The 13358-nt window shown below is 33.9% G+C and overlaps 2 protein-coding genes across 2 annotated transcripts; one reads left to right on the top strand and one right to left on the bottom strand.

The window, feature by feature from the left end:
* The first annotated feature begins 2802 nt into the window (after window positions 1-2802).
* On the top strand, window positions 2803-11562 carry LOC123869416 (Golgi apparatus protein 1). The gene is made up of 7 exons (XM_045912324.1): window positions 2803-3818; window positions 4368-6064; window positions 6322-6469; window positions 6581-6807; window positions 9632-9815; window positions 10800-10906; window positions 11185-11562. Exons 1-7 carry the CDS (start codon window positions 3065-3067, stop codon window positions 11347-11349), a joined length of 3282 nt encoding a protein of 1093 aa, XP_045768280.1. The 5' UTR covers window positions 2803-3064; the 3' UTR covers window positions 11350-11562.
* On the bottom strand, window positions 11354-13197 carry LOC123869420 (DNA primase large subunit). Its single transcript, XM_045912338.1, has 2 exons — window positions 11756-13197; window positions 11354-11663 (listed from the first exon to the last, which is right to left on the bottom strand). Exons 1-2 carry the CDS (start codon window positions 12996-12998, stop codon window positions 11404-11406), a joined length of 1503 nt encoding a protein of 500 aa, XP_045768294.1. The 5' UTR covers window positions 12999-13197; the 3' UTR covers window positions 11354-11403.
* Window positions 13198-13358: the final 161 nt, after the last annotated feature.

Below are 13358 nucleotides of genomic sequence, written 5' to 3'. Positions count from 1 at the left end.
GGGAATCAGTAATGCAAAAACAAAGTCATAGTATTTGCAACTGAAAGCAGTTTGTTTTTGTATTGACTGTCATCTTATTATTAAGTCACATTAGTTTCCAGAAGTTCATTTAGCTATTTACTACTTAGTTATTGTTGTAGGTAACTTCGATTTTCTTTACAGGAATGAAAGCGAGCTGAGTAGATACCGGCCGGCGTAACCTAAAATTTGAGTTTTGCTATCGAATCTATCGATCTCTTTGCTGAGACCAAGGTAAGTAGTTAGGTACCTACCTAGTAGAGCTGTAGCGAACCGTATGTATTCGTTACTGAGTAACGGGTGCGCCATCTAGTACCGAGTACCGAAACGTTACTCACAAATGCATCTCGTTACTCGCACTTTTCGTCGTATGGCCGTTCCTACACTGTTTCGGTTCACGCAAGTACCGTAGATACGTGTACCTATTGAAATGTTTGCTAACCGTATGTTTTACGCGCAGGCGCGCTCATTCGGTGAATTTAAAAACGTACGTTGCAAAAACCGATGTTTGTTTAGTTTATTGTTAAAATTTTAAAAACGTGCGTTCTGTTATGGTATCGTTCAAATAACCATATGAGCTTAATAATGAGACAGTTATTTCGAAATTGTAGACAGACACTCTAATTTTATTTATTAGTATAGATATTTAACATAAGCTCAAGCTCAAGGTAATTTTTTTTAATATTTTAGTAGATTCCGTCAACAGTTCACTTGTAGTTCTACACTTATTAAATCAAACTAAATTGAGAATAACTCAAACACACGTCTGGTTCAAAATACGGAAAAGTGAGAAAATGCACCTTACGCAGCTTTGTATGTAATGTAGACCTAAGTATGTTTTCTACAAATTACGAATGTTGCGATGCGGACGCCGCGACATCATACTGTCGTACGCAATACGACTCGATTCGTTCATCTTACGTGGTATCAAAAGTAACGAGTAACGATACGAAAGTAACGAGTACTAATTGTTATAGTAACGAATTCATACGGGTACGCTCGTTTTTGTTACTTTTACACCTCTACTACCTAGTATTGTTCAGTTAACAAAACGAATTTGAAATTCCCGCGTAATTTTCTTCACTGCGTACCTACCTAGTGCGTTTTTTTTTTATTCTCTCGTCTGGCTTTACAAAGATTAGCCAATGTCAAGTTTGTAGATATTTTCAAGTTAGGGAAACTATATAAGTAAGGACTTCGTCTGTGCCGGCGCTCGCCGACATACGCACGGCGCCCCTTTAGAGCGCTTCCCAGTTAGTTCCAGCATGGTTCTAGCACCAAAAACGCCAGTGAAACTCAAAAACCAGCCACTTTTAACAAAAAAAAAAAAACGCTCCAAAAAGGCACCACACGCGCGCCATCAAACGCTACACAGACAAAGTCCACCTAGTGCGTAGCCTCTCAAACTCAAACAGTCCTGTGTTGCCAGATCGCCCGATATAAGACGATTTTAATCTTTTTAACCCCCGATCCAAAAAGAGGGGTGTTATAAGTTTGACGTGTGTATCTGTGTATGGCATCGTAGCTCTCAAACTAATGAACCGATTTTAATTTAGTTTTTTTGTTTGAAAGGTGGCTTGATGGAGAGTGTTCTTAGCTATAATCAAAGAAAATCGGTTCAGCCGTTTGAAAGTTATCAGCTCTTTTCTAGTTAATGTAACCTTCACTTGTTGGGGTGATATAAATTTTTAATTTACTCTTGTATTATAAATTGATTAACAAAATAAGTTATAGCTATTCAAAGACATTTCTAAATCCGTTGTTATATTATTATTTTACATATTGATTTGTTTTTCTTTTTCAGGATCAGCAGTCAATTTATTCAATCAACAATTATTATTACGATTCTTTTTAAGCTTAACTAATGGGACAAGAAAACTGTTTAAATTTTTGTATAATAAAGTGCCATATTAACCTGTGCACCTTGTTACTTTTATTTTCCACGAAAAATAAGGAAATGTTACTTTTCTCGTGAAAATGTTACATTTTGAGATGTCTCGTGTTACAATTGACTATCTGCCACTGGCAACACTGAATGTACATGTCCGATTTGCTAATACGATACCTAGTACTACTGTATAAAGTATAAGTTTATTCAGAAAGTAATAATACAGATTTTCACAAATGTTAAAAATACTTAAATATAAAAATTACTAATACGATTAAAAATCGACTCCAAAATGCTAATCGATTAAAATTAGGGACCACCTAATTACTCAAAAAAAAAAAATATTTTAAATCATTTTCTAGAACCCTTTTTTAAAGACCTATTATATCAATCTTGCCCACCATTTAATAGTTCTTATTTTTATATTGCTTCCTTTTCACTCTGCTCAATCTATAATTTAGAGAAGCAAGAACTGGTTCATTGAATCATGATTGAATCATTCACATGCCACAACTGAACCACATAACTACTACATTACTCTCATTATTTTACGATTTGACACTAAACTAATGTCAAAACGTGTAGTTTAATTAAAAATTCCATTACCTATATTATAGGGAAGTAAGTAGAAACCAATTAGGTAAGTCTTTTGGTCTGGCAATTATTATTTATATTCTGTTGCAAAGAGGTAATCCTATTTTTTTTGTTGTGCACTCCACAGACCACGAATCACGTGCACTCTGTCCTGCTGTCATTGTCAAATGTCGAGACGAGACGGGGTCCATACTTGTATAGTTTAACTAACTTGTTACAAAATTACAAACTTGACATTGGCTAATCTTCGTAAAGCCAGACGAGAGAGAAAAAAAAAAAAAAAAAAATGTCGAGACGGTCGAGAGGTCGGAGGACGGAGGACAACAATAAATTGACAACAATCATTGACAATCATTGATGAACTCTTGACTCTTCCAATGGTCGGAAAAGCTAAATATCTCGTGTTGTTTATTTTCGGATAAAAAAACGATTAAAATTAAGTTTCGGTCGTTTCTAAAGTAATTTTAGATTATCTGTTAAATGTTGCTTTTAAATAATCCGAGCTCTCTAAATCGTGTGTGTTGTGAAGTAAACATTAAACTTTAATTAAACCGGTGCATCAAAATGTTAAATATTTTCTTACATACATTATTTATTTTCATTATCGTAATACACGTCGAAGGACTTCAAAGAGTAGACAGTTATAGTCCGGCTAAAGAACGTTTAAAAGTTGATCTAAGTGGTTGTTCATTATTCGAAAAACAATGTTTACAGTTAGACGAAGATCTCGCACTTTTGTCGTGTGCACTGAATACAACGCATAATAACAAAACGCAAATACCTTTTACTTGCCAACATAAAATTTGGTCACATCAGGTGGAGTTATTGGACAGTACATTTTTAGAGAATAAGCTAAAAGATCCATGTCAAGATGAGCTCATTATTTTGGAGTGTCTGGGTGGAAACACTAATACAATAGATTGTGTTTTAAAAAGTAAACCAAGCCTGAAAAACAAGTCTTGTTGGAGGACAATAAATAAAATTGAGTTGCTAATATTTAACGACTGGCAGATAACTGGCAACTTTTTGAAAAATTGCCTTGATGATATTGAAGTTCGCAGCTGTGGGAGAATACCAGCTGATCCCAAAGCTCTTTCACAGACACTCACATTTAAATGTCTGCAAAGCTTTGAAGAGTCTCTGCGCCCAGAATGTCAGTCAGAGATTGTGGCTCTAAGGGAAATGAAGTACAGCTCCTTACAGATAGACAAAATTGTGTTTGCTGCATGCAATAAAGATCAGAAGACATTTTGTCCTGACGAAGTCCCTGACTCGCTTTTTATGTACAAGTGTCTTGTAAGACACAAAAATGAAAATGGTAAAGCTATTTTTGATAATTAAGTATCTAAATAAATTATTTCATATTTACTAAAACAAATATTTATTTGTCTTTAATTTGAATTTAAAAATCAAATGTGTTGTCAGTTATTACCAAATAAAATAATGAGAATTACTCTAAAGCATTATTATCATAAAAGGATGTGAGTTTAAATGATATCCTGTTTCTAACTTCATATGAGATGATAATAGACTTAAAGTAATATTTGATAAATGGGTAATATAGAATCTCATTCAAATTATTTAATGACTAGATGATTTGTCAACTTAGATTTAGGTTACTTAAAAATCCTGTGGGAACCACTTGATTTTCTGGGATAAATAGCCCATGTCCATCTCCAGAATGCAAGCTATCTCTCTGTACCAAATTTTAACAAAATCAGTTAAGTTGATGGTCAGTAAAAAGGTAACAGACTGACACATTTTTGTATTCAATATGTGATATTATAGTATAATTTATATAATACAACTTTTTGTTTCTTCTGAGAAATCTGTGCAAAATGTTCAATGTCATTTTTTGTTTTTATAGCAATGACAAAACGGTGTCAAGACCAACTTTTTTATGTTCAAAGAAACATGGTGATGAATTATAAAATGAGCAAAGGTCTAGTGAAATCTTGTAAGGAAGATATTCGTAAACATCATTGTCGTAAAGGTGTAGTTGAAGACAAAGATGTTCGCCTTGCACAAATATTGCTATGTTTAGAAAACGTTGCTCGAAATGATACTGCAAAAATTACCCCTGAATGCATTGCAGAAATGATTGATCACAGGAAGATGTTGATGGATGATTATAGGTTGTCCCCAGAATTAATGCAAAACTGTGCCAATGATATTCTATCACTCTGTAGAGGGATTGCGACAGGTGATAAAACTATACATTGTTTGATGGAACATGCTAGACCAAGGAAACGTAAAGATAAAAGAATTAGCTTGCCTTGCCAACGATCATTGGAAATTCTTGTTCAAGAGGCAGATCCAGGAGAGGATTGGAGAGTAGACCCTGTTTTACGCAAAGCTTGTAAACCTGTTGTGGACACAGCTTGTAGAGAAGTTAATGGTGGTAATGGAAGAGTAATGTCGTGCTTAATGGAAAAACTTGGAACTGTTCTCATGACTAATGATTGTGAAAATGCTATTTTACAAATACAATATTTTATATCCAGAGATTTCAAACTAGATCCCCAATTATATAAGGCATGTAAGTTTGATGCTGTAACTCAGTGCAAAGCAAAACTTCAGTGGGCTGATATAAATGAACATCAATCAGAAAAAGATCCTTTGATATTACCATGTTTATATAATTACGCATATAATTCTGAAATTAAAGGTATACTAAAACCTGCTTGTGAACAACAAGTAAAGAGAGTGATGAGACAAAGAGCTGTCAGTGTTGATTTACTGCCTGAAATAGCAGACTCTTGTATGGATGATTTAGCAAGTCTTTGCTTTGAAAACACTGGTAAAGGTGAAGAAATTCTTTGTTTGCAAAGTAATATTAAAAAGCTCTCTGCTAAATGTAAAGATGTGGTAACAAATTTTACTGAAACACAGAGTGGTCATATAGAACTAAATGCTGTTGTTGGCATAAACTGTAGAGTGCCTATAGAAAAACTATGTTCATCAGAATTAAACAGCAAAAAAGATGAAGATGATATACTTGAGTGCTTAATAAGACACAAAAATGATGCAGAAGTAAAAGCTAACATAAAGTGTAGAGCTGCTGTGGAACATGAACAATTAATAGCACTAAAAAATTATAGGTTTACCAGAAAATTCAAAAATGCATGCAAGTCCTATGTTGTTAGATTTTGTCCAAAAGCACAAACAAAGGTACAGGTTGTAATGTGTTTAAGTGAAATCATAAGAAACGATACCATAACACGGAGAAAACATACAATTTATAAAGAATGTCGCCAGCAGCTAAGAAGTCAACTTTTTCAACAAAAAGAAAACATAGATTTAGATCCAGACCTTAAAGAGGCCTGTAAAAAGGATTTACAAGAATTTTGTCCTACTGTCTTACATGGTGAATCAGCTGCCTTAGAATGCCTCCAAACAGCAAAAGGAAAATTGAGTGATGGATGCAAAAAAGCTATATTTGTTGTGAGGAAACAGGAATTTTCAGATAATGGTATTGATTATCACTTGGTAACAACATGCAATGATATGATAGACTTGTATTGTCACAACACAGAACAAACTGTTATTTTGGACTGTTTGAAGGTAAATAACTGTTATCAAACTTTGAACTTTTTAACCCCCTACCCAAAAAGAGGGGTGTTATAAGTTTGACATGTGTATCTGTGGCATTGTAGCTCCTAAACGAATAAACCGATTTTAATTTAGTTTTTTTTTTTAAAGTTATCAGCTCTTTTCTAGTTACTGTAACCTTCCGTAAACCCCCAACAAGGGGGTGTTACACATTTTTTTTACACTTGTTCATATTGATTTCTTTCTTAATATACTGTTTATATCTTTAGGCACACCGTCATGAAACAGATTTCGACAACAACTGTAAAATTGTTGTTGTTAACAGGATGATCGAACAAAATTTGGACTATAGATTTAATAATAATTTACAAAATATCTGCAAGGGAGATATCAAAAAGTTCTGTTCCAATATAATTGGTAAGTCAGTACATTTATTTTGTACATCACACATTGTATATTTAAATCAATATATATAATTTACATTAATGTAAAAGATAAGATTTGTTATTGATTAGTTACTTCTTTTAGCTAATGAGCCACAAGATGTAGAACTTCAAGGCAAGGTTTTATATTGCTTAAAGGATAAATTCAGAGAATCAAAGTTGGAGACACCATGTGAAAACGAACTAGCAAATGTTTTAAAAGAGCAAGCTCTGAATTACCGACTAGATCCTTTGTTAGGAAAGCTTTGTAAAGCGGAAATACAGACAATATGTGCAGTACCCAATGATTCTATCACCAATTCAGATGGCCAGGTAAATTAGATTAGTAAAGCTTACACTAGCGGCACGCTATGATGGCCGGTTTGACACATTACAATAGTGATGTGGAATGTCAATTTATTCTCGAACAAAAAACAATTAAGTTTTGTTTTTGTACCTGATTAAATAGGTTTAATAAAACAAAAATGTATATGTTTATTTAATTTATTTGAACGAACTGAATATTTGAACGAAAATGAATATACATACTTTATATGCACACAAGAAACATATGAATACAAAAGATACCAAAAAAGGTGCCACAAAAGGCCATAATTAATCAGATTCGTCCATACTACTATTTTCACTGTCGTCACTGCTATCATCACATACATTAATAATTATATGTTCGTTTTCTATAATGTTATCTATTTTCACATCTCTTTCATAATCTTCCCTTATTAATTTAACAGTTCTATTCACAACCTTTTCCCAGTCTCCTTTAGTCACATGTTCACAAGCTTCTTCTAATAATTTTAGCATTTTTTTTGTGGTAAATGGGGGTTCTGTATTGTGTCTTGCAGCATATCCCTTAATTTGAGCCCACACCAACTCAATCGCATTATACTCACAATGGTAAGGCGGTAACCGTATAACTCTGTGCCCATGTTCTAATGCTATTTCGTCAATGACGTATCGGATCTTGGTTGGTTTGTTTTCTTTTAAAAGACGTACTAATTCCGCTTTTAACATATTCATGTTTGCATCTACGCCATTTTTACGAAGCCATGCGACGATATCAGCTTTCTTTTGGGATTGGGCAGGTGGCTTGTCAATTTGCATCGAGTGGTATGGGGCGTTGTCCATAATTATAATAGATGGTTCAGGGAGGCTACACAACATTGAGGTAAACCATTCAGTAAACTTTTCTCCATTCATGTCTTCATGATAGTCTCCAGTGGTTTTTGACGCAAAAGCCATGAGAGAACCTTCGACAAACCCGTTGATGGTTCCGGCGTGACAAATTATAAGTCGCGATCCTTTTCCTACAGGAACTTTGGAAGTAGATGCTGCTGTGTCATCGTTCCAAGAACGGCCTACAGTATGGTTAGCATTAAGCCATGTTTCATCCAAGAACACAACATTTTGCCAATTTTTGATTTCTTTCACTTGCCGTAAAAAAGTATACCTTGCCATCGCTATATCAAATCTTTCCATCAATATTTTGCGTTTGTTACATTTTTTGTATCGAAATCCAATGGTCTTCAAAATCTTCGTTAAAGAACTTTCCCCACCGAAGAATAATCCAGCTTCCTTCAGTGAATGCACCAACTTTTTTCTTGTTGGATACTCCTTCTGTAAATAGTAGCCGTAAACATGTCTTCGGATAGCATCGGCATCAAAGCTATCGATGCCTACGACTGGTTTTGCTCGTTTTCTCTTTTTTGGTGTGTGAAGTTTATTTTCTTCTGTGCCAGTCTCGCCATATTTTTTTTTAGTTATCCGTCTAACAGTTCGTTGTCCAATATTAAGCGCATCAGCTACGCGTTCAACCACTGACGTTATAGGTAAAATTGGCCCTCCATTTTGAGCTTCACGATCGAAATAGTTACGAAGGCGTATTACGAACTCACGTGTCTGACTATTTAGAACAGTTCTCTGCGTACGTTCGGTCATATCGACGAAATCCACAACAAAGGGCTTGAACAGAGTCCAAATTAACGAGCAAGGGTCAACAGTAATGCAGTATCAATATTTGAAATCCAAAGCCAGGTCAAAACTATATCACAATCGCATTGCACTGACAGTTTATACTTTTCGAAGCAACGTCAATTCGAAACTGCTTTGTTTTGCATTGAGCATTGACGCGAGTTTGCCGGAGGTAGTAGTTGTGCTAGCCAGCGATCCTATGTGACGATCGTATTAGATTCCATTTTTAAAAATTTATTGATATTTTTTTGCGATTTCAGAGGTTTGTCCACATAGTGAAAATTGTTCATATTCACAAGTACATTCACCCCTTAAATGGTGCAAACTGATTTTTCTACACTTGTATACATTTAAGAAATCAATTTAATAAATAAATTTTGAGTCCTAAACCTAAAACTACATTCGATAAAATTTATGAATCTCTGCACATCACTATCGTCAATAAAGTAATACAATTATTTCCTTCAAAGTCGTTATCAATTAATACGGAACTTCATGAGCGGACAAACGTCAAACCGGCCATCATAGCGTGCCGCTAGTTTAGTAGTTATGCTGATGTACACTGTAGATTTTATTTATTAGTGTACTTAGATAATGCAGAATACCTGGCTGAGTTTGTTGTGGGCTCTTCTCAGTCTAAGGCAAACCCTCGTAGCTTTAGTTTTGAGCTCAACCGGTAAAGGAGTGGACTGAAAACCGAAAGGTCGACGGTTCAAACCCCGCCCGTTGCACTATTGTCGTACCTACTCCTAGCATAAGCCTGACGCTTAGTTGGAGAAGAAAGGGGAATATTAGTCATTTAACTGGCTAATATTCTTAAAAAAAAAAAAAGTTAAAAATCTAAGATTTCCGACTATCAAAAGGACTACTATAGTACCTACTTATGATTTGAGCTCAAGTTTTAAGAGTATATATTGAAATCTACTGCTACTTACTACTAAAATCTGTGAAGATTTAAGTTTTTTTTTAATTTTGTTGGAACTACTTGATTTCTCTGTACCGAATTTCATCAATATCAGTTAAATGACTGGGCTATGAAAAGCTAACAGACAGATACACTTTTCCATTTAATATATGGTTATGAATAATACTTATTATGTTACTTAGTATGTGTTTATTAACAGCTAGAGTAAAGGAATCAAATATTAAAATGTTTTGTGAATTTCAGGTAGAGGAATGTTTAAAAAATGCTCTTATGAAACACAAAATTGTCTCTGCAGAGTGTGCACGTGAGGTTGTCCAAATAATTGAGGAAACAGAGGTGGATATTGATGCTGACCCATTATTAGAACGTTCTTGTGCTTTGGACTTATTAAAATACTGTAAGGACCTTGAACATGGCGCTGGGAGACGTAAGATAATTTTTTTATTAACTCCTTGACAAAACGCTAGTTCACACCAAGCAAGTACGCGTGACACCGGGTTACGCATACGTCCACGCTTTACGCATGCGGTGCGCCATGTTTCACACAGTTCCATACATTACATTTACAACGCTATGGTACGCGCTGAGTCTACGCTTACGCAACTCTTACGCAGCCTGTGTGAACAGCTATAATTGTGCATATCTTCTTAGGCCGCGATTACACCTCATAAGATTTACTCACGTTAGTAGCTTACGTAATTAATTGACAACAAAACTAAAGTAAATGAGACTTGTGTTTACATTAGTTTTGTCGTAAGTTAATCATATAAGCTACTTCCTCCGTGAATAAAGCTTACTGGTGTGATTGCGGCATTAGGCTAAATTAACATTGAAAGGGAATGGAAGCGAATTTTTAACATAGCTATTGCCTGCAATCTCTCAGTGAGCTACCAATTTCTACCGAGAAAGAATTTTGTGCTTTATGTGGTGGAGATAAAAGTCAATATGCTATGTAATACTACAGAAATTCGCTTCCATTCCCTTTCACTGTAAATTGAGCCTACGACAGAACATTAATATGCAAGTAGATGATGCCCCATAGCTTTTGAAACTCTTTGCTTTTCTGGGATACTAAGAAGCCTATGTTCATCTCCAAGATCTACCTATAAAAACTATCTTTGTACCAAATTGATGATGTCCACAACTTTTTTACTCTTGGATTAATTTTATTTATTAGTGTACTAGATGACTCCTGCGACTTTTTTTCTTTATTTGAACCAAAGTCTAGTTTTACATGATTCCACTTGACAACCTGAAACTATTAAAACTCTAAAAAACTCTAAAAACTAGTTATATAAATTGAAACTGAAATTATTGAAATTTATTAAGGCTGGATTCCATTAATATGTTCTAATGCGTTAAGTATTTAATTTCTGTTTGTTTATAATATTTTTTTAAATGTTGTTTTCAGGTTTGAAATGTTTAAAAATAATTCTTAATGATAGCAATAGAAAGTTAGAAGCAGAATGTCAAAAGGAATTATCAAGTAGACTCCAAATGTACAAATATGTAGAATCTGTGAGTATGCATAATCTCTCTCTATATTAATAATAATATAATATAAAAGCCATTTCTGACTAGTCCAAATGATTGAGTGAAATATGTTTGATAGGATATTTACTGGTACTTAATAAACTTAGATAAATTAATTATAGGAAAATCTTTAATATTTTGTTCTCATCAAGGAAATGAATAGTTAAATGAGTCTTTTAAGATTCCAATAATAATCCTATTCAGTTTCAACTGCATGCAAACATAATTTCAATTAAAATATTAATTTATATTTTTGTTTACAGGTAAATGTAATTGAGGATTTGGGTGATGTATACAATGAAATATCATCATCTCCATCTAAGAAATATTTTTTAGTTGTAGGAATATCAATTGTAGGATTAATTTTTATATTTGGTTTATATTGTGGTCGTATGACTAAAAGGGCTATGTATGTAAAAAGAAAATAGGAAAATTGTACAAAAGTATTTACTAGATGAAATAATTTTTATTTAACAAAAAGTTTAACCTTCTTTCCACTCTTTTATCTCATCAAGGTCCATATCTTCAAAATCATCTTCTTTCTTAATGTTATTGTTTGGTTTAGGTTCCTTTTTTGGTTCTATTTTAATTTCACCTTTTATAAGTTTCTGGCTCTCTTCAAAGAATTGATTGGGATGATTTATACCCAAACCAAGATCTGTATTGTGGACCGCATCGAAATATTTACTGCAGGCAATCTGGTAATGCCCCTTCTTAGTCATATCTACTATATCATTGACAGCTGTAAAATAAGAATGTTATTTTTAAGAATAGTGGTAATATAAAAATGAACAATAAACTCATTTTGAAATTTAAATATAGCTATATTAATACCTTGTCCTTCCAGCCCATATCCTTTTAATTTATTTTTCAAAATGCTAAAATCACTGTGTCTGAATGGGCAACCATGACATTCTCCAGGCCCCACATTGGTGTTGATTATTTTTAAACAGTTAAAAGGTGTATAGTTCTTTTTGCTTCCTTCTTTACCATAGTTGTATCTGATGTTGTAAGCATATTGCTTTTCAAATTTGTCCAATTCCATTATTTTAGTAAACTCCTCTCTCCAAAATCTGAGTGAATCTTCGAGTGTCACTCCTATTCCTTTTAAGAAAAGTCCATATTGAAGCCTGCCACCATGTTTCAGATGGTGGGCTGAACGTAGCTGTTCATGTAGTTGTCGCATACACAAGGGGAATGATTTTACAGATAGAGAGTCAATACTCTCAATTGGTACAATAACCTTAGCATCACTTATGAAATCATTGCCAGAGTATGCCTGATGTAATCCTTTGAGTAATGACACAAGTCTCTCATCTTGTTCTATTTCACCTAAATGTTGACAAGCAATAGCCAGGCTTTGCCGTAGATGAGTCCTGAATTGTGCTGAAAGGACTGATATGAAATCTTTATGAGGAACATAAGCATATCCACCTTTGAGGTACACTTTCCTAGCTTTCACCAAATCTAAAACTTCAAAAAACTTTACCTTATAAAACTTAAATGTTTCTATATTTTGGGTGTTTTGGTGAAATGTGGATTCTCTCAAATACTTCATAAGCTCATTTTTCTCATCATCACCTATGCTTGTATAGCAAAGATTGTTTAGTTTGAAAAATGCTTCAACAGCATCACTCTTCATAGTCATGAATCTCATTTTGAAGAGTTCCAGCTCCCGTGAAATATACCACCGGCGTAGTTCCTCAGTTCTACAATATGCTAATCTCAGAATAAAATGGGCAATATGATCTTTGCGTCTTGCTTGCAAATCAGCTTCTTGTGTTCCGCAACCAGACTTCTCACACAGTCTCGCATAATACTTCAACCCTTGAGTTTTTAAGTCACCAAGCACAAAATCCGTCCATTCTTCGGAATAGGGTCTTAGACCCTTTAAAGTTGTTGCTGTGGCTAAACATCGTAAGAGAGTTAGCCTCTCTAACGCAAGGGCTTCAAACTCGTTTAATGATATGTTTTCAGTAGGTGGAACTTTATACATTTGAAAATCATGTGGATAATTTTCTACAAGACTGCCAGTAACAACTGTTTTGTTAGACTTTCTTTTGATGTTAAAATCCATTACTACGATAGATTACAAACTTAAAATTAAACTCCGAAATGACATTAGTTGATGTTATTCTGATTAATTTACTATTTTGAATAAACAAGCTAAATTATTAGGTACCTACTAATAATAAAAAACTAGTGTTTAGGTGTTTTGTTGGTTAGATTTTGGCGCGGTCTTTGACAATGAAAATTTGAAACGAAATGACAGATGACAGTAGTATTTTGTTTACAAGTAGAATGGAAACATTAGAAATATATGAGCAGTATTTTTATAGTAGGTACAGTTTTTTTTTCTCTCGTCTGGCTTCATACTGATTAGCCAATATCAATTTTGTAGTTATTTACAAGGAAACTATATGTATATGTATGGACT

The sequence above is a fragment of the Maniola jurtina genome, chromosome 1 (assembly GCF_905333055.1).
Source record: "Maniola jurtina chromosome 1, ilManJurt1.1, whole genome shotgun sequence".
NCBI classification, from domain to species: domain Eukaryota; kingdom Metazoa; phylum Arthropoda; class Insecta; order Lepidoptera; family Nymphalidae; genus Maniola; species Maniola jurtina.
The sequence above is the reverse complement of the archived record's forward strand: the minus strand, read 5'-3'. Positions and strand labels throughout refer to the sequence as shown.

What these genes read in the sequence shown, in the direction of transcription:
- LOC123869416 (XM_045912324.1), top strand. Translation starts at nt 3,065, where the DNA reads ATGTTAAATATTTTCTTACATACATTATTTATTTTCATTATCGTAATA. An exon ending in TTATTTTGGACTGTTTGAAG is followed by an intron (nt 6,065 to 6,321) that starts GTAAATAACTGT and finishes TTATATCTTTAG; the next exon opens with GCACACCGTCATGAAACAGA. An exon ending in TGAACATGGCGCTGGGAGAC is followed by an intron (nt 9,816 to 10,799) that starts GTAAGATAATTT and finishes TGTTGTTTTCAG; the next exon opens with GTTTGAAATGTTTAAAAATA.
- LOC123869420 (XM_045912338.1), bottom strand. Translation starts at nt 12,998, where the DNA reads ATGGATTTTAACATCAAAAGAAAGTCTAACAAAACAGTTGTTACTGGC. An exon ending in ATATGGGCTGGAAGGACAAG is followed by an intron (nt 11,664 to 11,755) that starts GTATTAATATAG and finishes CTTATTTTACAG; the next exon opens with CTGTCAATGATATAGTAGAT.